This window comes from Gymnoscopelus braueri (genome assembly GCF_963280865.1).
Source record: "Gymnoscopelus braueri genome assembly, chromosome: 17".
Lineage (NCBI taxonomy): Eukaryota > Metazoa > Chordata > Actinopteri > Myctophiformes > Myctophidae > Gymnoscopelus > Gymnoscopelus braueri.
The window spans coordinates 41,334,967-41,357,332 of NC_137617.1; the positions used below are offsets into that span (position 1 = coordinate 41,334,967).

General features: G+C 41.6%; 3 protein-coding genes and 1 long non-coding RNA gene across 5 annotated transcripts in view; 3 read left to right on the plus strand and 1 right to left on the minus strand.

Annotated features, from left to right (window-relative positions):
• The window catches only part of pgs1 (phosphatidylglycerophosphate synthase 1), a 35,042-nt gene extending 33,296 nt beyond the window's left edge, over window positions 1-1,746 (plus strand). Inside the window, exon 11 of one of the 2 annotated variants that reach the window (XM_080455387.1) lies at window positions 1,155-1,746. The gene's annotated coding sequence lies outside the window, so the exon portion shown is untranslated. The remainder of the gene's footprint in view (window positions 1-1,154) is intronic. The other variant, XM_080455388.1, reaches the window with a different exon arrangement.
• Window positions 1,747-1,749: 3 nt separating this feature from the next.
• On the plus strand, window positions 1,750-4,465 carry LOC308104849. Its single transcript, XR_013934864.1, has 2 exons — window positions 1,750-3,362; window positions 3,442-4,465. It is a non-coding gene; the product is annotated as an uncharacterized lncRNA (long non-coding RNA).
• Window positions 4,466-5,474: 1,009 nt separating this feature from the next.
• Window positions 5,475-7,703, minus strand: LOC308104366 (ATP-dependent 6-phosphofructokinase, platelet type-like; the record flags this gene model as incomplete). The annotated part of the gene is made up of 1 exon (XM_080454778.1): window positions 5,475-7,703. Exon 1 carries the CDS (start codon window positions 7,650-7,652, stop codon window positions 5,475-5,477), a length of 2,178 nt encoding a protein of 725 aa, XP_080310904.1. The 5' UTR covers window positions 7,653-7,703.
• Window positions 7,704-8,388: 685 nt separating this feature from the next.
• LOC308104367 (interferon a3-like) lies at window positions 8,389-14,962 on the plus strand (the record flags this gene model as incomplete). The annotated part of the gene is made up of 6 exons (XM_080454779.1): window positions 8,389-8,459; window positions 11,253-11,337; window positions 11,447-11,521; window positions 12,754-12,861; window positions 13,207-13,284; window positions 14,864-14,962. 6 exons carry the CDS (start codon window positions 8,389-8,391, stop codon window positions 14,960-14,962), a joined length of 516 nt encoding a protein of 171 aa, XP_080310905.1.
• Between the last annotated feature and the right edge of the window lie 7,404 nt (window positions 14,963-22,366).

A 22,366-nucleotide genomic window follows, 5' to 3' on the forward strand; every position in this document is an offset into this window, starting at 1 on the left:
AAACTGACATATGTGTGTGTGTGTGTGTGTGTGTGTGTGTGTGTGTGTGTGTGTGTGTGTGTTCGCTCATTCATTGAGTCTCACCCACCATGAAATGCTGAATGAATGAATGCTGCTGTTGTGGCAGCCAGCTGCTTCTAATCTGTACCAGGCTGCCCCCTAGAGGACGCACTGTGACTATACTCTACAACTTGACTATATGGCGGGCAGTGGTTGTTAAAAGTTTTTAATTTCAAGGACCCACGGTTTGGTATGCATTAGACCAAGACCATTAGACCTTTTTAAGGGTGATTTTAAACCTTGGTTGCATGCCACCGTCGCATAGGCTGGTAAACCATCCCGGTCACGTGAATTGAATTCACATTATCATGTGTCTTCTTCTGCCGACTGGTCTGGCGCTGGGTGGGTGTTTTGCAGAAACCAAAATGTTGGAATATCCAATCAGCCGTTTGTCAATCACAGGGCCCTGGGCACAGACGCTGATCGGGTCTTCCACTTTTTGTTTTGTTGCAAAAGACCCACCCAGCGCTTGGGGCCAGATCGGTCTGCAGAATGAAGACGCGTGATAATGTGAATTCATGCGACCGGGATGGTTTACCAGCCTAACCGTTGCACACCATAGATAGCCCCTCTACAAGCTCACAACGCATCGCAGCTTAAATCGTCTAGTTTTGGTGCTAGACGCAGCACGAAAACAAGGTATAAATTGTTTGCGGCCTCTGTGGATAGCTTTAAAGCACAGCTCAAGACCTAATTCTTCACTCTTTTAGTTGATTTTTAAATCTCTATGTTGTTATTCATGTCCTCACCGTTTTGCCTGATTCACTGTCTTTTTTGCTATTATTTTAATGTTTTATGCTTTTGCTTTTCTTTTTTTGCTTCGTTAAATTATTTTCACTTTTTCTGTAATTGTATTCTCGCGCTGTAAAGCACTTTGATGTCATGAAAGGTGCTATACAAAATAAAGTTCATTATTTGTATTATTAAATTAGGCATTAGCAAGTAAGGATGACCTTTTTAGTGGTTTTAAATGAGAAAAATGAAAACTCAAACAAGTCATAACATAATAGAAAACAAAAAGTTTGTTTGCTTGTTCATATTTTTGTGTTCTCTCTCTCTGTGTGTGTGTGTGTGTGTGTGTGTGTGTCCTAAAGCAGGAGGCAGACTCCAGCCGGCACCCACTGGGTGGGCTTCTCTCTGGTGATGGTGTTGATGGTCCAGGTGATGATGTACAGTACGGTGCCAGTCCTCTCATGCGGGTCTTGTAGACTGGACACTCGTACTGGCGGTACTGGTTCTCCTGGTGGCCCACGCTCACCGACCTGACGAGGACCACCGACATGTTGGGGCGCAGGGAGAGAGGGGGGGGGGTGCAGCTCCTTCAGACGCGCCTCGGAGATCACTCCCGTCTGTGTGTCCCAGCGTACACACACACACACACACACACACACACACACACACACATATACACACGAAAATCCCTGTCATCATTCGAGGTCTTGCACCTGTTCATCTCCAGCATTGTCCCGTCTTTGTATCGCTTGATTTATACATGATTGTGCGCCATTGTCATGCACAGCAGTGGTTTTCAACCTTTTTCATGCCAAGGACCCCCTATATTGATATGTATTTGGCCGCGGACCCCCATCTGAAAATGTTTTGTGCCAGGGACCCCCAGAAGCAGAGATTTGAGTTAAAAAAAAATTGCTTTAAAAATATATATATATTCAAACATATGAACACATTTTCAAGACTTTTCAAAAATAGCAGATCTACAAGCTCATAGCGCGGCACTCGGTGCCGCGCTATGAGCTTGTATATCTGCTATTTTTTAATAGCCAAAGCTAAGTGGTTAAAATGATTATGACGCTATGTTAACTAATTTCGCTGGGGACCCCCTGGTACCCCCTCAAGGACCACTGGTTGAAAACCGCTGATGTACAGGAAATGGCCGATCTACAGCACAACCAAGCTCACAATGCGGGCTTGTAGATCGGCAATTGTCATGGCGCGACACCGACACACAACCAACTATATAAATCAGGCCTGAAGGGCCAGCAGTCACACTGAGCACGGTAACGGATCACGGTAACTATAAATGTCATTTTAAAAGAAATCATCCTAACTCAAAATGGATGGCAGCGTCCACCCCACAGCTTTAACGACAATGATAGTCGTGGACGATATCGTTTGGATCACTTTGAGCACGATTTTATGAACGATGGAAGCATTGGCGGTCATTGGAACTCCATCAAAAGGACATCTGGAATGCGGTCGGCCTCACTGGCCTTCGGAAAGTTTTGTCATTAACGGAGATGCGGAGACTGTATTGTGAATAGTCACCTCCTCCTTATAATTAATAAATAAAACCGATATCCCCGTCTTTCAGCACCACAGAGGCGGAGACATCCGTCTCGCCCTCTCTCCCTCCGTGTGAGTTCTGACAAACAGCTGGACATCTGGTGCACTGTTTACATAAAACACGTTTATTTATAGAGCACATTTTAAAAACAACTTTCGTTGTACCAAAGTGTTGTACAGAACAATATCAACAGCAGCACAACAGAACAAACGATAGTAAAACCACATAAACAGTCATCAGTAACGTCATCAGACGGCATATATTATAACCAGGGACCACGCATGAAACCAAAGCATCATCGGACAGAAACCATAAAATAAGAGCCAAAATAACATGTCTTAACGTTATCGTTCTTGTTGACGCTAACTTAACCAATTTAGTCGCAGACCACCATCTGAAAATATGTGGTATTACTTTTTTCCCAATATTTTTGAAAATCGCAGATCCACAAGCTCACAACGTGTTGTGATGTGACACATTGTGAGCTTGTTGATCTGCTATTTTCAAATAGCCGATCAACAAGCTCAAAATGTGTCACATTGTGCCTGGAAGTGGTAAAAGAGAATAACAAAGTATAGGCATTTCAGGTCTAAATGAGTTAATTATCGTCATAGTTATCATGCTCGGTGTGAATGGGCTGCACAAGTCAGTGGAACTGCTCTGTTTACTATACTTCTCAGCTGTTATAGCAGGTTTATACTGTAATAACGATAATGTCTATTGCACACGGTATGTATGTCCGGAAAACATTTCAACATTCAAGAGGGCTTATTTGTCACCCCACTCATACAGGTTATAAGCAGCGAAAAAGTTGGGTGTGGCATGTTCCGCAAGACTGTGCTAAAGCAAAACACACAAAATTTCTATTGCACATTATGTCTACTGGTGTGTGTGTGTGTGTGTGTGTGTGTGTGTGTGTGTGTGTGTGCATGCAATCTATAATAGCAGCGGTTCTCAACCCTTTCCGGATCAGGGGGGCCCCACTTTAAAATCTCAAAAAGTGTCTGCGGCCCACCCACCGACCACTTAACACGGCCGTGTTAAGTGGTCAGGTGGATGGGCCGCGCGCTTTGTCTGAGCATGATTATTTTAATGAGCAATCAATCGATTGGGTTCTCGGCTTGGGATCGATGGAACTGACATAGTATTGTATAACGAATCTTAGTGTTTGACAATTATTTGGGGGCCCCTCTTGTGTTTATCCTCGCGGGGAATCGCTGCTAGGAAACCAATAGGGCATAGCAGTGGCGGGCATTTTCTGGTGCCACAGATAGAAAACCCCTTTAGGGATTTCCGAAAATATTTATATAAATTATTTTAAGCCTGGAACCAAGCCATTCAGGCTCCTGGTGAATCATAAAAAACATTTCAATATTTAATTACATTATATACTATATTGAATGAATACCCTATTTTTTTGCGGTTTTCAAATATCTTTTGACAAGAATCAAATGATTCACCAGACTTGGTTCCAGGCCAGAAGAAAACCTACAACACAGAGAAAGACCCAGTTGGAGTATACTGCCGTATACGTCCACTGGGAGAAGATGTGGAATGTTGTATTGAGAGGATCGGCAGCACCACAATTCAACTGCATCCTCCTGATGGCCTCAAAGCAAACCATAATGGGGAATTTAAAGAGACGCAGTAAGTGTTTGGCATTAAAACCACTCAAATGGAATTGTTAGAAGATGTTAACATGCCGCTGGTTGAGGATCTCATTCATTGTAAAAATGGTCTACTTTTTTACTGATAATAATTTATATAAATATTTTTCGGAAATCTCTATGGGAAAATAAAATGGGGTTTCTATCTGTGGTACCACAAAATGGCCACCACTGCTTTGCCCTATAGACAACATGTCTTTTTTCTTTCTTTTTCTTTTTACCTCGGTAGCTCTCTCTCTTGGTCTGTCCCTCTTGAGTGAGTGAATAATCCTGTAATAATGTGTGTTGGGGGCGGGGCGTTTGTTTTTCTACTCAACCTACCACCTCATGACACTCATAAAAAGTGTGTATGTGCTACTGTAATCTTCTTTTTGTAAATTAGGGGAAGATGTCATTCGTGGATTTTTAAAAACTATTAAAAGGTGTGACTTGAGTTCTCTCGACTCTGATGTTTTTACTGTAAGTGTATAGTATAGTCCCATGAGACAGACCCGTTTAAAAAATGTCCCATCATTTTCAAATGTTTCTGTCATAGTCATACATTTCAAACAGAAACTTCTAGAGGAAGAATAAGAAATATTGTACTTTTGACTCCATTACATTTTCTTTCTTGGACGCTTGGCACCCAAAACTACAAACTTATAATATGCATTTACCAGTAAAAGCTATATTTCAAATATAGTGAAGATGGCTAATCTACAAGCGCACAACGCTGAAAATCTGGTATTGGCACTATTTCCCAATTATATTCCAATACAGCAATGCTTTGATATTAAAAAGAAAATGGACTTAGTAATTTGTACTTTTGAATACGCATTGTGAGGTTTTGTGAGGTTCTAGATCAGCTATTTTCTAATAGACAAAGTATAAAATGTGGCTTAATTGGTTAACATATGTTTTGTAATAATCAAAATCTTCAAATTAACCTGTAACTAAAGTTTGCAAATAATTGTAGTGGAGTAAAATGTACAATATTTGTCACTGAGATGTAGTGGTAAGTATAAACTATCAAAAAATTTAAACGCTCAAGTAAAATATAAGTACCAATTTTGAGGCAAAAGTTTTAACCACATTAAACCCCAGCATCGAAAAAATAGCTTATCTACAAGCTCACAACCCGTTTACATTGTTAGTAACACGTTGTGAGCTTGTAGAGCTGCTATTTTCAGCAAAGATATTTAATGTAGAGTGAAAATGGAAAAGTCAATAGTATAGATCCCTGAGGATACAGGGTTATAGAGAGGCTAAATAATCCCGATATTGATTTGAGGAAGTCATGTCATGTTTATGAATTGAATACCAAGGACCTCAATGGAAACGAGGCCGCAAGGACTTTTTTGGATGGACCTTTTAGACAAAGTGTTTTAAGTGTACTTGTGCTGTTTTACATTTCTGCCTAATAAAATATTCAATCAATCAATCAATCATGTCGCCCAGGCCTATTGCTAAGACCAGTTCAAGATTTTCATCAGCGGACGCAGCTTCAGCCACCATTGCTCCCTGGGGATCCTGTGGACAAAGTCGGTCTGCTCCTTGAGCGCCGCGACGGGCTGGAAGACCAGGTCCCCGCGCGTCCCCAGCACACAGCAGGAGTCCTCGGAGGTGGCGAGCACTCGGCCTCCTACCGACGTCTCCCGCAGCTTCTCGGCGATCCACTGCATCGCCCTCGCCGACATCTCGATGGCGAGGTTGCGGTCGAGCGGAGAAGGCGCTCCGCCCTGCTGCATGTGCCCCAGCACGTTCTTCCTGCAGTCGAACGCCCCCTTCCCTTCCTCAGAGTACAGCTGGTAGACGAAGTCCGTCGTGTAGTTCTCGTGACTGTTCTCGTTCCTGAGGACCAGTTCCCCGTGAACGCTGTTCTTCATCTTCTCCGCCAGGCGCTCGACGTTGGCCTGCAGGTCCCTGATGTCAAAGGGCTCTTCGTGGATGTAGGCGTCGGCGGCCCCCGCGGCCAAGCCTCCCACGCTGGTCAGGTAGCCGCAGTAGCCCCCCATGGTCTCCACGATGAACACGCGGCGCTTGGTGCCGCTGGCCGACTGCTTGATGCGGTCACAGGTGGTGGTGACGGCGTTCATAGCCGTGTCGGCGCCGATGCTGAGGTCCGAGCCCGGCACGTTGTTGGACATCGTGGCGGGAACCATCACCATGGGCACGCAGAACTCCTCGTGTTGCCCGCGCGCCGCCGACAATTCCAGCAGTGAGACGTAGGCTTCGAATCCGCCAATAACTAGCAGCGCATTTATGTTATGCTTTCGCATTTGCTCAGCAATTTGCTCAATGTGTTTGGCAGGAAGTGTTCTTCTGGTTCCCAGCAGGGACCCACCTTTGACTGTCCATCCGCCCAGATCGGCCCATTTGACCTCCTTGATCCGTCCCTTGTAGAACCCCTCGAAGCCATCGCTGACGGCAAACACCTTGTGGCCCTCGGAGATGCCCACTCTGATGGCAGAGCACACCGCGGCGTTCATGCCCGCTGCGGGCGAGCCCACGTTCAACACGGCCACGTTGAAGTTGGTCGCTAGCTCTGATTCTGGTTTACGGTGAGACAGTAGCTTGTATGTCCTCAGCTTGTTTTCAAAACTTCTTCCACGGAGCTTGAGGGCGTCCTCGAACCTCCTCTCATCCATGGCCTTCTGCAAATCCTGAGTCATCTGAACACACTCCATGAGAGGCCGACGTACTGTCTCGTTGCCAGACAGACACACCACACAGGCTGGAGTGTCGTCTTTTGTCTCAAGCAGCGCTAGGACCGCCTCCACCCCCATGCGACTGGCCAGAATGCGGTCGAAAGCAGATGGGGTCCCTCCTCTTTGGACATAGCCGAGGACCGTCACCCGAGTGTCGAAGCCCAAGCATCTGACGACAAGATCCTTCACTACATTAGAGGTAATGGGCTTGCCGTGCCCGTCGACGGCTCCCTCGGCCACTATGATAATGTTCAGTCGTGTACCCGTGGAGCGATTCGCGGACAGCTTCTGACACATCATGTCCTCCCAGCCGTCCTTTGGGGGCATCTCGGGAATCAACACCCAGTCTGCCCCGCACGCCTGGGCACTCACCAAGGCGAGGTAGCCACAGTGCATGCCCATGACCTCCAAGACGAATGTCCTCTGGTGACTCTGCGCGGTGGTCATGATGGCATCCACCACCTCGATGATTCGGTGGAGTGCAGAGTCGGCACCGATGGTCATGTCGGTCCCGCAGAAGTCGTTGTCGATGGAGCCCACAACGCCCACGATGTGCAGAGAAGAGCACTTGCGAACGGTGTCCTCGTGGATTAGACCTTGGTCCGACAGTTCCGCCAGCAGCCCGCTCCACTCCTCCCTGAATATGTTGGCTCCGATCAGGCTGCCGTCTCCACCGATGACACACAGGTTGGTGATGCCGTGCTGCACCAGGTTGTGGGCGGCCTTCCGTCGGCCCTCGTGGGTACGGAACTCTTGGCAGCGGGAGCTCCCGATAACCGTGCCACCCAGTTGGAGCATGCCGGAAACACTTTCCTGCGTGGCCTCCTTTATGTTGTCCCCACCGTCCACCATACCCTGATACCCCTCGTGAATAAAGTAAACTTTGGCACCTACATGTATTCCCATTCGAACCACGGCACGCAAAGCAGCATTCATCCCTTGAGCGTCCCCTCCGCTCGTCAGCACAGCGATGGCTTTTCCCTCTCCAGAGAGTTTCTTTCTGCTGTCCGACCAAGTCATGTTCACATGTTTTCAGTTCGTGCTTTGATATAATGCAACTGAATATCACAGCTGTTACCGTTTTGATTAACTCTAATTATGGTCACTACGCTACACATCTTTATACAGTAATGCCTTGGCATGGCTCATGGCGTAACGCAGAACGCAAACCGTTGCCCAAATATGGACTTTCAGGGAGATGAGAGCAGCACATCTGGGTGCTTTGCCCTGTGTCGTTCCCTATCGAGTAGATATCCCTTTTTTCCATTTCCTACAATTTTTCTAAACTATTTCAACAAAATAAATGGGTGAATCAGTGCCACCTGTCACTTCCACTGAAGTGTATGCCTCGCATCGAGCCCCAGAGGTGCCTTTTTCACACAGAATGTTCCTGAGTCTTCACAAGGCTGGAGCATGGGTCTTCAACATGGGGTCCGGGAGTCAGAGTTACTACAGAGGGGGCCACCAAATGTTTGTGTGATAGGAACTTTTTTTTTTACAACTTGAACCCTAGAATCCCTATTCTGGTGTCAACAACAGTTGACAAACGGATGCACAAGACCGCCGTCTCCATCTATTTATAAACTCTTTGGATATAGCCAGCAGAGAAGGAATTGTTATAACCTATATAACAGACTAGCGTATTTTGGCAGCAACAGGAAACAGCCAGCCAATGGAGACTATCGGGGGCACGGTTTGGATTACAGCGGCGCTCCGGGGGGGCGGGGTTTGCAAAAACCTCCGGTTAGTTACAAAATCATGCATCACTGTTACATATACAAAGACAAACGTAGTGATTGACTGATAAAGTTTTTGAAGTTAGTTGAATTGTCTCACATGCATTTGCTACATTTCATTTGATCAGATAATGTGCAAGTCCACACACAAACAGATGTACAGATGAACAGTGAGGACTGCGGATGAAAACTAGCATCTTTGCTAATTCCGGTGTATTTACGTCTTGACGTTCATTAATATGCATTGTCCTGTCCAAATAAACAAATGAATGAATGTAAATCGATGTGATGCGTTGTTTGCTTGTAGATCTGCAGGCTCTTGGACAATATTTTGCAGGCAATTCATACACCAGTGCTACCAGTGGAAAAGAAAGTGTGGACTGGAGCCCTGTCTGATCTGAAATGACTACTGACTGATTTTTTTATAACTAAATTTTTATTGAAACAAAGGGTTTTCAAAAGACATGTACACATACAAGAATACAAGACAGAACATAAAAGTGGGGGGGGGAACAAAACAAAAAATAAAAACATGACAGCACAAAAACAATAAAGATACGAAAAGGGCTGCATTCTTCAATTGTTACAGTTATTTCTTTTAGTTAGTCATAGTTATACATTGTCCGTGGGCTGAAAGAAAGATGACCACTTTTCCCAGTTTTTTTGTAATTTGTCCTCTTGTAGTCTGAGTATGTAAGTTAGTCTTTCCATAGTGTATATTTCCCCTATAATGTCCACCCAATTGTCTTTGGTTGGAGGATCCTGTTGGTACCAGCGACGCGTGATCGCTTTTTTGCTTGCTGCTAGAAAGATTTTGATTAAATATTTGTCATGTGTCAAAAAATCATCAGGAATATTTCCCAATAACAACAAGGAACGAGTCTGAGGTATCTCAAAACCTAGAACAGATTCTATGGTGGAGTGAATATCTTGCCAATATTTTTGAATTTTGGGACACCTCCAGAATATATGAGCGTGGCCCGCTTCCATGTGGCCACACTGTCTCCAGCATGGTTGATCTGTTTTTAGTTGCTTTGACTTAATTTTAGGTGTTATAAAAAAAACTGGTTAAATTCTTCCAGCAGAACTCCCTCCACATTCTTGAGTTAGTTGATGTATACTGTGTTTTGCACATATTTTCCCAATCATCTGTAGTAATATTGATCTCCAAATCTTTTCCCCATTTAGTTTTAATATATTCTGTGGAGTTAGTTCTGGCTGATACCAGGCTCTTATATAATTTAGACACTGTTCTTTTTGACTCCTTTTTATAGGCCTGGGTAAATACCTGTAAAAGATCCCCATTCGAGACCCCAGGTATCCGGTGGTCTCAGACTACTGACTGATTTGACACATTCAGTTTCTGCTATTGCTTTTACCTGTCCATGCCTCAAATTACTTAGGCTAATATTTAGAACCTGGAACCCAATTTATTTCTACAAATAAAAAAATACATTTATGTAATATAGATAATAGTTTTTTGAAGAAACTCATGTAGTGTTTAACACACGATCAACAGGCAATGGATTTGTGATGTATATTGTGAGAGAAATATATATATATATATATATATATATTATATATATATATATATATATATAAAATATCTGTTATACACACACGTACCTTGTGTCTGTATTTGTAATGAATGCATAAAGAGTATGATGCCTTTCTTTTTTCTTACCTTGTCTGAGCTCCACATTTTAAACGATGGTCCTCAGTTGAAAGCAGAACAATGTCCTTTTCTATTTCAGTGTCTGGTCGTCATTTATTTCCCACGCACTGTAGCCAATACCTGCTGCTCGTAGAGCTACATTTCGTTTTCACTTCGATTTGAAATGACGTCATTGCACCTGAAGTGTCTGAAGTCCACATTCACACACGGTTTCATCATCTGTGCTTAATGGGTTTACTAGTAGTTCAGCTATTTTCACTATCTGTGGAACAGTCCAAACTAAATGTAATGGCTACAATTCCAAGTGCTTGTCAGGGTGGGGGTCCCCAGTTAAAATGTTGTTTTGGGGGGGGAGGTGAACAAGTAAAGCTTTGGAACCCTTTATTTACATTGATAGTGCTCTCAACTCGTGTCAAGTCTATGATGAAGCCATCTATAAAATTATGACAGTTTAATCTGCAACGCAATTTCATGTATCGGGGGTCTCTGCTTCATCTCTCTCAGCTATTAAAGGGCCTGAAAAACATTAAAGACCCCTGTTTTACAACATGGGCATATCTGAAGTTCAATCATTAGCACAGCCCATGGCTCTGAGTGGGCTAATCTTAACTAAAGCAAACTAGTAGGCTACAAATTTAGGAATATCTCAATGTGAAGCTCACTTGAAAATTCTTTGTCGCACATGTCAAAACTAGATGCCGTGCTTATCATAATAGGCTATCAATCACAATGTATTCATGTCGAGTAGATTAGAAAATAAGGTGATTAGCAATGCGTTAGAACAGAAGGTTTGAAGCTAAGTTAATTCTCCATTTAGATAAATTATGAAAACTAATTTGTTAATAAGGGCCATCGAGCTAATTAAGAATATTTATCAACTGTACTTTCCAAGCTATCAGACCAGTGGACCGCTTTCTGAACTGTTTACAACCACTGTATCAAGTCTGGAAAGTGAAACAGGTGAGCCTTTATTCTATTTGTTCAACTATAAATGCAACTGAGATACATGGCTAATTATGGTAAACTGGTCTCCGAAAACCTCATTTGTTTGTTGAAAAGGAAAAACTTACCATTCAATATGTTCACCAAGATATTCTTTATTTGCTTGTGTCTAAATTCATGCAGCCATGGGTTGTCGCTAAGTTGCAGATGGATGGATCATAAATTCAGACAGTACAGTGAAAACTCGTTGCTTTTGCTGGATAAACTGGTAAGTGGCCTTTGGTTATAGCTGCTCACAGGATAATGACTGAAAACTGTATTCTGTTGACATCTCACACTAGTTGTCAAATATGCAAAATGTTTGTGTCAAACTATAGGGTGGAGCTTATACAGAGGAGGATTCTGCAGTTCCCTTCCCACATGGCATGTACTCTCATGCATTAAACGCATCGGTAAGTTCTGAGACATAAAATGTCTTAATTATTTTAACATGGGAAACGTGGGGTAAATATATCTCCATCCTTTTCATTCTGAGACTATGGCCTCAGTAAACCTTGAATGCCAACACTTTATTAATGGCATAGCAGTTATGCAGGGACAAATTAATAGTAGGCTACTACACCTCCAGGAGCTGTAGTAACCACCTCCAATCATACTTAATAATCAATAATTAATGATATTAATTATTGATTATATGTCTGATTGTTACTGTTCTGGAGCTGCCTAAATGACAGAATAGCCTGCCCTGTAGCTATTGAAGACCTACAGTATGCTGATGTAGGCTAGTCAGTAGTTCATTAGTAGTTGTTATAAAGGACACCGTGATTATGTCTCTGTCTGTGATCAATATTCATTAGATCTATATTTATTAGTTAATAGTGCTATCACCTATGAACTGTGGTGGAAAGTAACTAAGTACATTTACTTAAGTAATGTACTTAAGTACAATTTTGAGGTATTTGTACTTTATTTGAGTATTTACAATTTCCATTACTTTTACTTCTACTCCACTACATCTCAGAGGCAAATATTGTACTTTTACTCCACTACATATACTTGAAAACCTTAGTTACTAGTTACTTTTCAGATATAAATTATGATATAATGAAACACACATTAACCACTTTAAACCTATTTTAAACCTAGGCTATTTGAAAATAGCAGATCTACAAGCTCACAACGCGTCGCATCGCGACGCGTTGTGAGCTTGTAGATCGGCTATTTTCAAATATTTAGTACTTTTACTTTTGGTACTTTAAGTACATTTTGATGCCAATACTTTTGTACTTTTACTCAAGTAAGTTTTTTATTCTGGACTTTTACTTGTAACAGAGTATTTTTATATTGCAGTATTGGTACTTTTACTTAAGTATGGAATTTGAGTACTTTTTCCACCACTGCTCCTCATACATAAATAGATGAAATGCCGTAGTAGCCTAATTATTGAGGCGTTAACATAGGCTATGTTAATCATTCAATCAATCAAATCTACAAAGTAATAGTGTTATGTTACACTTTTAGCACTATTAACACTATTAGTTTGTCACTGCATTGTTACCTGCTATAGAACAGATAAGTGTTAACTTGAAGTCAACATTTTGTATTGTGTTCTCGGTATGCATACGTAATGTAATAATATACCTCTACTGTAGTGGGTTTATCAACAGTTTCTTTCTGTTCACAGCCCGAGGACAAGCTTGCCTTCATTGTGCAGACTATAGAGGAGATGGCTGAGCTATTTGAGGAGGACCTGGACTCCGTGTCGTGGATCGACAGCAGGGTGGAGGACTTTGTTAATGTCTTAGTCCAGTAGGGCGAGGGCCTACACTCCTGTGTAAGCATTGTTGTTAACTTTAAATCCTGTTTCATCATTTAAAAAATGTTCGAAAATAGCCGATCTACCTCGCCTTTGAATACATTCTAGGTACTAGGGGCCGTATTTTTTTTGTGAAATCCTGAAGAGATGTAAAATAGTTTATTATACCACAATTGTGTTATATATATATACGCCCTCTGGCTTCAGACTACAGCATGCCAGTGCCAATAACTCAGTCCTTAAGTGTATTATTATTTGAATGGAGAACTAATTAAGCGTTGGATTAGTGAGATGACCAATTATGGTCTTATTCTGTTGTAGATGGTGAATCGGAAGAAAAAGAGCAGGAAGCTGCACTTGTATTTCAAGAGGCTGTCGCATCATGTCCTGGAACAGATGGTGAGAATAATCTAAGAATAACCTCCATTTTGTCTCTTTTGATTGAGGGTTCAAAAGACAACACATTGGCTGCCAAAGACGCATATCTGCGTTCTATTTAATCCCTCGCCTGGCTGCCAAAGACGCAGATCTGCGTCGTTCTTTTTTTTTTGACCCAAAGACCAAGGAGATATGATTTATCGAAGATTTAAACTCCTATCCACTTCCTTGTTAACTTAAAACTTAAAAATTCTGTATCTCGGCTCCTGAGTACTTTTTTTTTCAATGAAAAATCTCTGGCAGTCTACAGCAACAAATCTGAAATAATTCTGGCAGATTAGGTGTTAATATAGGCCTTGACATTTTGTTTATTAACCACGTTCAACCTGGCGTCTCTATTTTGATTATTATTCTCGGTGAGCATTTTCAAACGATTTCAAAAATGGCAGAAATAGCAGATCTGCAAGCTCACAACGCTTTGCAATGCAATGCGTTGTGAGCTTGTAGATCAGCTGTTTTCGCTATTCATTGCATGATGAAGTGCAATAACCGGTTAAGAGCCCGGGGACCCCTAGGGGTCTTTGAGAGGGTTCCAATGAGCCCCCAGCGAAATTAGTTCATATACTGTAACATCAAAATGTGTTTAACCCATTTAGACCTGAGGCCGATTCTAAAAACGCCTTTTAAATCCTTCTAAAAGTTTTCTGAAAAACTTATAGTTATACCTTTCAAGCCGTTCCTGGCTTGAAAGGTATAACAACGTATAGGTGTAACGGGTCTAAATAGGTTAACAACGTTAACCCTATATAAATTAGCTATTTCAAATCTACAAGCTCACAAGTAAGACGCGCGAACGCGGGAAGCGAACGCAAAAAAAAAATGAAATATTTATAAAAAAAAATAACCAATAAAAAAATAAAAAAAAATAAGAAAAAAATCTGCGTTAAAAGGAGCATCTTAGAAAAATACAAATTCACAAAAAAAAAGCGTTGAATGTTTTTGAACAATTCAACAAAGTGTTTGAAGTGTCTGTTTCACCCACTTCCGGGGGGCGGAGCCAAAATCCGAGCCCGAAGTATTTGTTCGTAGACCCCCACTTAGGGGGGGTAGAAAAAGTTTCGGAGCGATTCGGGCACTTTTCATTTAACATGGGGTTTCAATGGGGAGTTTTTAGGAGCCTTCTCCGGGGCGTGGCTTCCGGGGGAAGGGGCGGGCTTAAACGCAACCTTGACAGGTGTGTTCAGTTTTCAAAGACCTTTCATTTGATGTATGGTACGTCTATATTGGACATTTACTTATCTCAGAGGAGCTGCACACAGGCAGTGCACACAGAGAGAGATACAGAGAGAGACACAACCCGAGCACGGTTTCATAGTAAGCTCCACTTGCGCAGAGGCGCGCCTTCGGTGCGCCTCCTTCCGCTGCGTTCGCAACAACGTGTCGCATTGCAACACGTTACTTGTAGATCTTTTCTTTTTCAAAAAGTCTGAAAATTCTTGAATATATTTGTTTGGGGTCCAAAGCTAAATACATATTCATTTGGGGGTCTTTTACGTAAAAGGTTTGTGAACAGCTGCTCAACACTATTTCCTGTGTGCAGGGTCACAGCGCTGAGGCCTGGGAGTTGATCAGGAAGGAGATCAGAAATCACCTGCTGAGACTTGACCTGCTGGCTTCTGCCACATTTAACGCAAACTGAAAACTCACATTGTTTGACACTCAACCTTTGCATTTCTCTTGAATTTTATGTATTATCTAATTTATTTATTTTTATATTCATTTATTTATTGGTCCATTTATAATTTATTTGTTGAATAGTGTTGGATTTACCAAAGTAAGGTAGATATATTTGCTAAATAATTTCTTGTAGTACTTGCTATCTTATTTATTTGTTGCATTTCAATATACAGATGCCACAAAATACATTTTGTATGTTTATTTTTATATGCTATTCATTTTAACCTGTTACAGCAATTAAAACGAGATGAAAAGGCAGTGACTATTACTATTCCTTTCATATAAAATCTTTATTGTTTTTCTATAATGCGAGAGTGGAGTGCATAGCTCGCCAGGCTGGGTGGCCTACCCAGGGTTGTGAAATAAGACCTAAAAGGCATGTATTATGTTGTATGCATTTACTTGCATAGTAAAAAAAATGTTTGGGTAAAATGACTGGGTATGTCATGGCAGGATTACGTCGATTAGAATCTCTTCTAGGTGTAAGCATATGTGTTGCTGTGTTTAAGATGGGATGTTGTAATATTGGAGAGTAAAGCTGTCAGCTTATGATAGTGGCATTGTTTGAGTAATTAAGTAAGTAGCCTTGGGAACCAAGGTTCCAGAGCCATGTGGCCCATAGGTCAGGAGCATATCTCCTGTTTCTATAGTGCAGCTTTATGTAGCCTACAAGTACATGGAAATGATGCTTGTATGTCACAGGCGGGACAATCCAACAACCCTTGATGTTGAGTGCCAAGCAGGGAGGCATTGGGTACCTTATAGTCTTCTTTGGCAAGACTCGGCCAGGGATTGAAACCCAGCATCCCAATCATTGTTTGAGTAACAGAGCTCAGAGTTAGAGTGGCGGAATTAATACAACTATTTGTCATAGCAGAATTGGATGGCATAGTTATACACTGCTCAAAATAATTAAGGGAACACTTTGACCCCTTAATTCTTTTGAGCAGTTTTTGTTAGCAGTATGTACACAGTTGCTTGATTGATTGACATTTTTATTAGGCAAAAGAATGTAAAACAACACAGTTACATTTATAATACATTTGTCTAAAAGGTCCGACCAAAAAAGTCCTTGCGGACTTGTTTCCGTTGGGGTCCTTGAATTAATTTCATAGACATTTCCCCTGCAGATTAGGCAAGCCCCTTCTCTGGCCATTTTTAAAACCTCTCTTAAAACGCACTTTTATTCTTTGGCTTTTAACATAGCATGAGACCTCTGACCCTGTGCTGCCCCCCCCCTCAGTTTTTCTTGTTTTGTGTGTTGTCATTGTATACTGTGTTTTTAGCTACTGTTTTACTTATTACCTATGCACTGTACAGCACTTTGTGGCAGCTGTGGTTGTTTGAAATGTGCTTTATAAATAAAGTTGAGTTGAGTTGAGACATATATAGTAGCAACCAAACAGTTCAATCAACATAAGAAACAGAGAAAAAAATACCACTATGTACAAAAAAAGCATCATGAAAAATTAAATAAAAGTATGTACAAAAAAAGGGGGGGTCATCTGTCTACAGGGAAACTGGTACTACCTCCTCTTATGGCCTCCAGATAGATGAGTTTTTAGGGCTGTTTTGAATGAGCCCAACGAACTGCATTTTTTGAGGGATGGGGTTAGGCTATTCCATACCTCGGTGGCTGAGAATTTGCCCATGTTTGTTTTATGGGTGGGTGGTACCAGATTGTTGTTTACGCTCCCTCTAGTTTCGTGACTGTGGGTGTCACTAACTTTTTGGAGGTATTTTGACAGATAAACGGGTATAGGGGGCATTTCGGGCAAATCTGCATTTACAATTTTGAAGACCAGTCCCATTTTTAGTTGTTTAACCCGGTCTTCCACCCTGAGCCAGCCTAGGCTGGTAAAGTGAGTGGGAGTGAGGTGGGTCATGGACCCCAGTCCGAGAAGTAGTCGAATCAGTTTGTTTTGGGATGTTTGAAGCTTAGTCTTCAGTGACACTGAGGTGTTGGAGTACCAAGAGGAGCAAGCATAGTCAAAAAGGGGCTGAATCAGGGCCCCTGAGAGGGTCCTGAGGGCCTGAGGGTTGACAAAAGGGGAAACTCTGCCCATAAATCTGGTTCTCTGGTTTACTCCTTTGACCACCTTTGTTGCCATGCTTTCTCCTGTGAGGTATTTGTCAAGAATACATCCCAAATAGGTAAACTCGAGAGATGATTGTGTCATCGACTTTGACCTTGAAGTCATTAACCTACAAGATAGTACAAACAGCAGAGGGCGCTGTTTTTCATTCTCATCTTGGCTCTGGGTTCCCAGATTGGCTGGCGAGTGACTGTGTAGAATCTCCAGACAGTTCATGTCCCTCCGCGTGGAAAACAAGGCCAGCAGGTAGATTAGGGTCCCGTGGGTTCGCTGCATTGTGCACCGTGTCCTGGGCAAGCTTCAGCCCGAACGGATCCGGCCGTGCGTCCTCATCTCCAACCGATCCAGCCCTGTAGCGCACCGATCCCCATGAGGCCGCCGCTCCGGTGAGGGCTGGCAGCCTACTGGCGTCTGCGTTCAGTTGCCCCACGTTCGGTCCACTCACTGGTGTTTGTTCCGGGACCAAGTTGGTTGAAGGGGCGGGGTTTAGGTGTACATCGCCGGATAGCAGAAGTAGAATCAGTAGTATTCTATAAGCATACCACCGACCTCTAATCCACGTCTTTTGTTTGTTGTTGTTTGGTTTACCGTGGCAGCATTCCTTTGGTCTGGTGGTGGAATGAATCATAAGGTATCCATACCCGAGGAAATTCAACCTCTGTGTTTCATTTAGAAGCGTAGAGTGGTCATCTGCTATTTTTTGCATTTGTTTTTCCGCATTGTTCATATAGAGCACCGAAGTCTGACGTAATTTACACATCCTTTGTTTGTCTACCTGGTTCGCGGTTTTCCACCCCCATTCTGAATCCCATAGACGTATTTAATATCGCGTCAAATAAGAACTGTGTTCCAAAAATAAACAAATGACCCCGGCGGTTTGACTCTTATGGACATGAAGCATCAACTGACGGTGAGAAAACGCCAATGTTACTTCCGCCGAATTAGTTAAATATTCGCCAGAAACAGACTGTATCAAATATAAGTGACTGACTATCATAAACGATACAGAGCCTCCTCCCTGACAATATCGCCGAGACAGTTTGTTTATTTTTGGACCACAATTCTTATATGAGACGATTCTATGATGACCCAATGTTATTCTCCATAGAGAAATGACTTTACGAACCTGGGGATGAACGAGTGACGTCAGGACTTCGGTGGTCTATTAAAGCATTGTCCCAGTGGGACCAGCAGAAACCAGCAGTAAAGCAGCAGTGCGCAAACATTTCGATTATCTCTGCGCTTACAGTTTAAAATGCTTCTTTGTTCTAAGCACCAAAACCATAAATAATTGCGGGATAAAGCAAATTAAAGGAATATGTGTGGAGCCTAACAAACCACACACACCCTCGGCTGCCATGTTCCTAACACGTACCTAACATACCTAACACCATGCCAAAAGTGCATAATTTGTATGATTTTTTACATATTCCCTCCTAACTTATAGTTATTTATTTATTTATTTATTTATTTATTTATTTATTTATTTATTTATTTATTTATTTATTTAACAGGGACAATGCACATTGATCAACATGTCAGTTATTCACATCCATGTAAATGAGCCAGAGTTAGCCAGAGTTGGCTAATTTTCATCTGTAGTCCCTGAGCAGGCTGTTAAAAAGTGGTGGCATAGTTATCCATACAAAAACAGACATCATCAATACAGTACAAGACAAATAAACATAGTACAGGAGACAACAGTAAAATAAAATAAAAATTAAGCTCCCAGCAGCCATTGCGGATGCCACCTTGAAAAGAATGCCTTTCCACATCTTAGATTTTCCTACATTTTTAGTATGCTTTTTAGCATACCCAATAGTAACAGAATCCATTGGAAAATCTTTTCAGCCTCCCGTTTGCAGTAAAAAATAAAAAAATACGCTTTCTCTACTCAACAAAACAAAGACGGTTTTATGGAGTTGAAAGCCAACTCTACTAAGTGGGGACACTCATGTCTAAAATATACTTTTTGGCCAGAGAAGAAAATATTTCACCGGAAGGAAAAATCTGGTCAATAACAAAAAAATCCATTGACCAGATCTGTAGAGGGCGCAGTGGAGTAACAAAACAATATTTTTCTTCCGGTGAAATATCAGTAGTTGGGGTCGAGTTGAGCCACGCACATATATCGGAGCGCCTGCATCCATGCGAGTATGAATAGTGCCAGCCAGGTCCACCGGTGTTGGTTCTCTGCTGGTTTCACCCTCAGCACCCTGTCCAGTGGCTCTATGGGCGGTGCAATCTGCTTGCTCCTCTGGATCCACCTGTGTTCCACAGGGTCCTCCTCTCCCTCTGCCACAATCCACTGTTCATCAGTGGGGGTTGGCAATGAAAAAAAAACATTTTGACAAAAAATATATCCTGTGATCCCACCATATGTCAGGCACCAGAGTTGGTCTGCAAGAGAGACACCAGGACACACGTGTAGTTTCTTTAAAATGTATTATTTTTGTCTTTTATTTTCCCAATAACCAATAACCCAAAACAAAAGTGGACAAACAGAACTGAACTTCACATCAAGACTGACTTAACCAAAATGAGACATGAGGGGAACATATAATAGTGGGTGATCAAATACAAGACAAGACAAGACAATGAATAACATTTAAACACACTACAAATAACTACAACATAATCCACTACCACACTAACTCATATTCCATATTCCATATTCATATTCAGATCCTATCTGTCGGACAGGACCTTCTCAGTCCAGCTGGGTGAATTCTCCTCATCCACAGCCCCTCTTACCTGTGGGGTCCCCCAGCTCTATTCTGGCCCCCCCTAATTTTTTTATTAGATATACATCACCAAACCTAGTACTGTTTGTTTTTTAAATAAAAATGTTTACTTCCTGTTGATTTCGCTATTTGTATTAAGAAGAAAACCCAGACTGGATCCACGGATCCGGATCCGGATCTTCAAATAGTAAAATCAGCAGGAAGTTGACATTTTTATTAAAAACATAAACAGTACTGGGTTTGGTGATGTTCTATATTGTCTGAATCAGCTTTGTTTGTGTTTATTGACGTGCTAAAAGAGTGACTTTGAGATCTGTTTCACCGTACAATGTAAGTCAATGAGTGAATTATCAATTTCTAATCAATGGAGCAATTATTTTAGATTTCTTGTCCACCTTTGGAGTTACATCATGGCAAGGTAACTACACAACCCAAACCTCTACCAAAGTGGTCTTGCCCTTTAAAATACTGCTATTTGCTTTTAAATCTATAAATGGTCTGGCCCCTATATATATGGCTGAACTTATAACGCCCCATAATCCACCCAGAGCTCTGAGGTCTGCTGACCAGTTGCTGTTGACAGTGCCTTCAAACCTTCAAAACCAGAGGCGCTTTTGCAGTGGCAGCCCCAGAGCTGTGGAACAACCCCCCCCCATCAGAACTGCTCAGTCCATTGAGATTTTTAAGTCCTACTTAAAACTCACCTTTTCTCTCTGGCTTTTAACAACATCCAAAACTAAAATGTTCCTGTTTTTAACTCCTGTCGAACATTTCCTACCTTCTGTGTACATAGGTGTAAATATACTGTGTTTTATACATGATTATATTATATATTGATGTATTGCTTTTTTCTTTTCTTTTTTTTACCTGTGCAGCACTTTGGTCAACTAAGGTTCTGTAAAAATGTGCTCTATAAATAAAGTTTGTTTGATTGATTGATTGATATTAAATAAAGAAACTACATACAACTGAACTATCAAAATACATTCCTCACAATTGCAATAATAAATTCAAACTCATAATAAACCTCTGCCCCTCACATTATGCATAGAGACATGGTGCAGTCCAATTACTCAATCAGCTCCTTATAAGGACATGTGAAGCAGCTGGTCCTTTCTTTGGTCAGCCATCTAAACTCCAGCCCTCATCCCATCTGATACTCAACAAAAACTAAACTAGAAAATGTGCTCCTCGGAGCACAGGTCTCCGCCAGTACTGTTCCTGATTAATCCCGTCTTACCTATTTATATTACATATTGTCACGTGTCACTTGACCAATTTTAGCTTGGCTGATGGAAGCTCACTTAAAAAAATATAGATGATTTTTTGAAGCACATTTGCTATTTATAGGTTTCTATGTCATCATGCGTCTCGCTAGCCAATCGGAGCATTGGTGACAACAATATTGTCACGTGTCACGCGAAGCTGGACCAATGTTAGCTTGGCTGAGACGGGGACACACACGGAAGGACAAGAACGAAAACATACTCTCCACCTCTGGCGGAGACAATAAACTTAAATACCAATTAAATGACTCCTGATAAAACAACTTGACCCTGACAAAAGAGAACTTAAAGGATGTACACTCCAGTCAGTAACTTTATCATCAAACTTGCAATAAACAGAATGTCATTTAACCGGTTGTGTGTAGTCCTTTATGTTTGTAGTATGTTGTTAATAAAGTGTCCACCATGTTTTACCAACTTTGTGTGGCTGCTGGTGTGGCCGTCACACAACGATATAAAATACAATACCAATAGGTATTATTGAAGTGGAGAAATAATCAACCGAATTAAGTTTCCAAATGTACACTTTTTGTGTAAACATTTTAGACTTAGAGTATCCGTATTTGCTTTTTTTTCGATACTAACTTTCACTCCACTATATTTCAAAGACAAATATATTTTCTTTTGATTCCACTGCATTTCTAGGAAGGCTGTGACTCGTTACTTTTATGTCTTCTTTCTTTTCTTTCAAAAAAATGCTGTGTTTCACGGTAGAAAACCAATCACAGAACCTGCTCTCAACTGGGATTGATGTAAAAGCAGAAATACGTCTTCCAGGTCTATCCATTGATGCTATCCCTCTTTCACTCACACAAAAGGCGGTAATGGCAGAGGCAGGAGCAGAACGCGCTAGTCTGACCAGCTCAATGAGTCTGACAAACCAGATCAACCAGAACACACATATCTCAAGTCAATGTTTGACATTTTGGGAATGAGAAAAGGTTCATTTATTTTCAAAAGTTGACTATGTTTACTGAATGTTTATTGAGTATTTTTTAAAAGCATCTACTTTTGAATACTTCAAAAGTACATGCTTTTGTACTCTAGTGATGTTGAAAATGTGTGGTATTCCCCTTTACAGTAACTTGAAAAACATGTTGTGTAGCTAATTACAATTTGAAAATATTTGGGCTCTCAGCCTCAGGTGATGTATAGCTGAAACCAACAATAGCCACACATTAACCAACAGAAACATGTTGGCTTTGACATGGTAATGTGTGTTTCACTTCCAATTGAATTG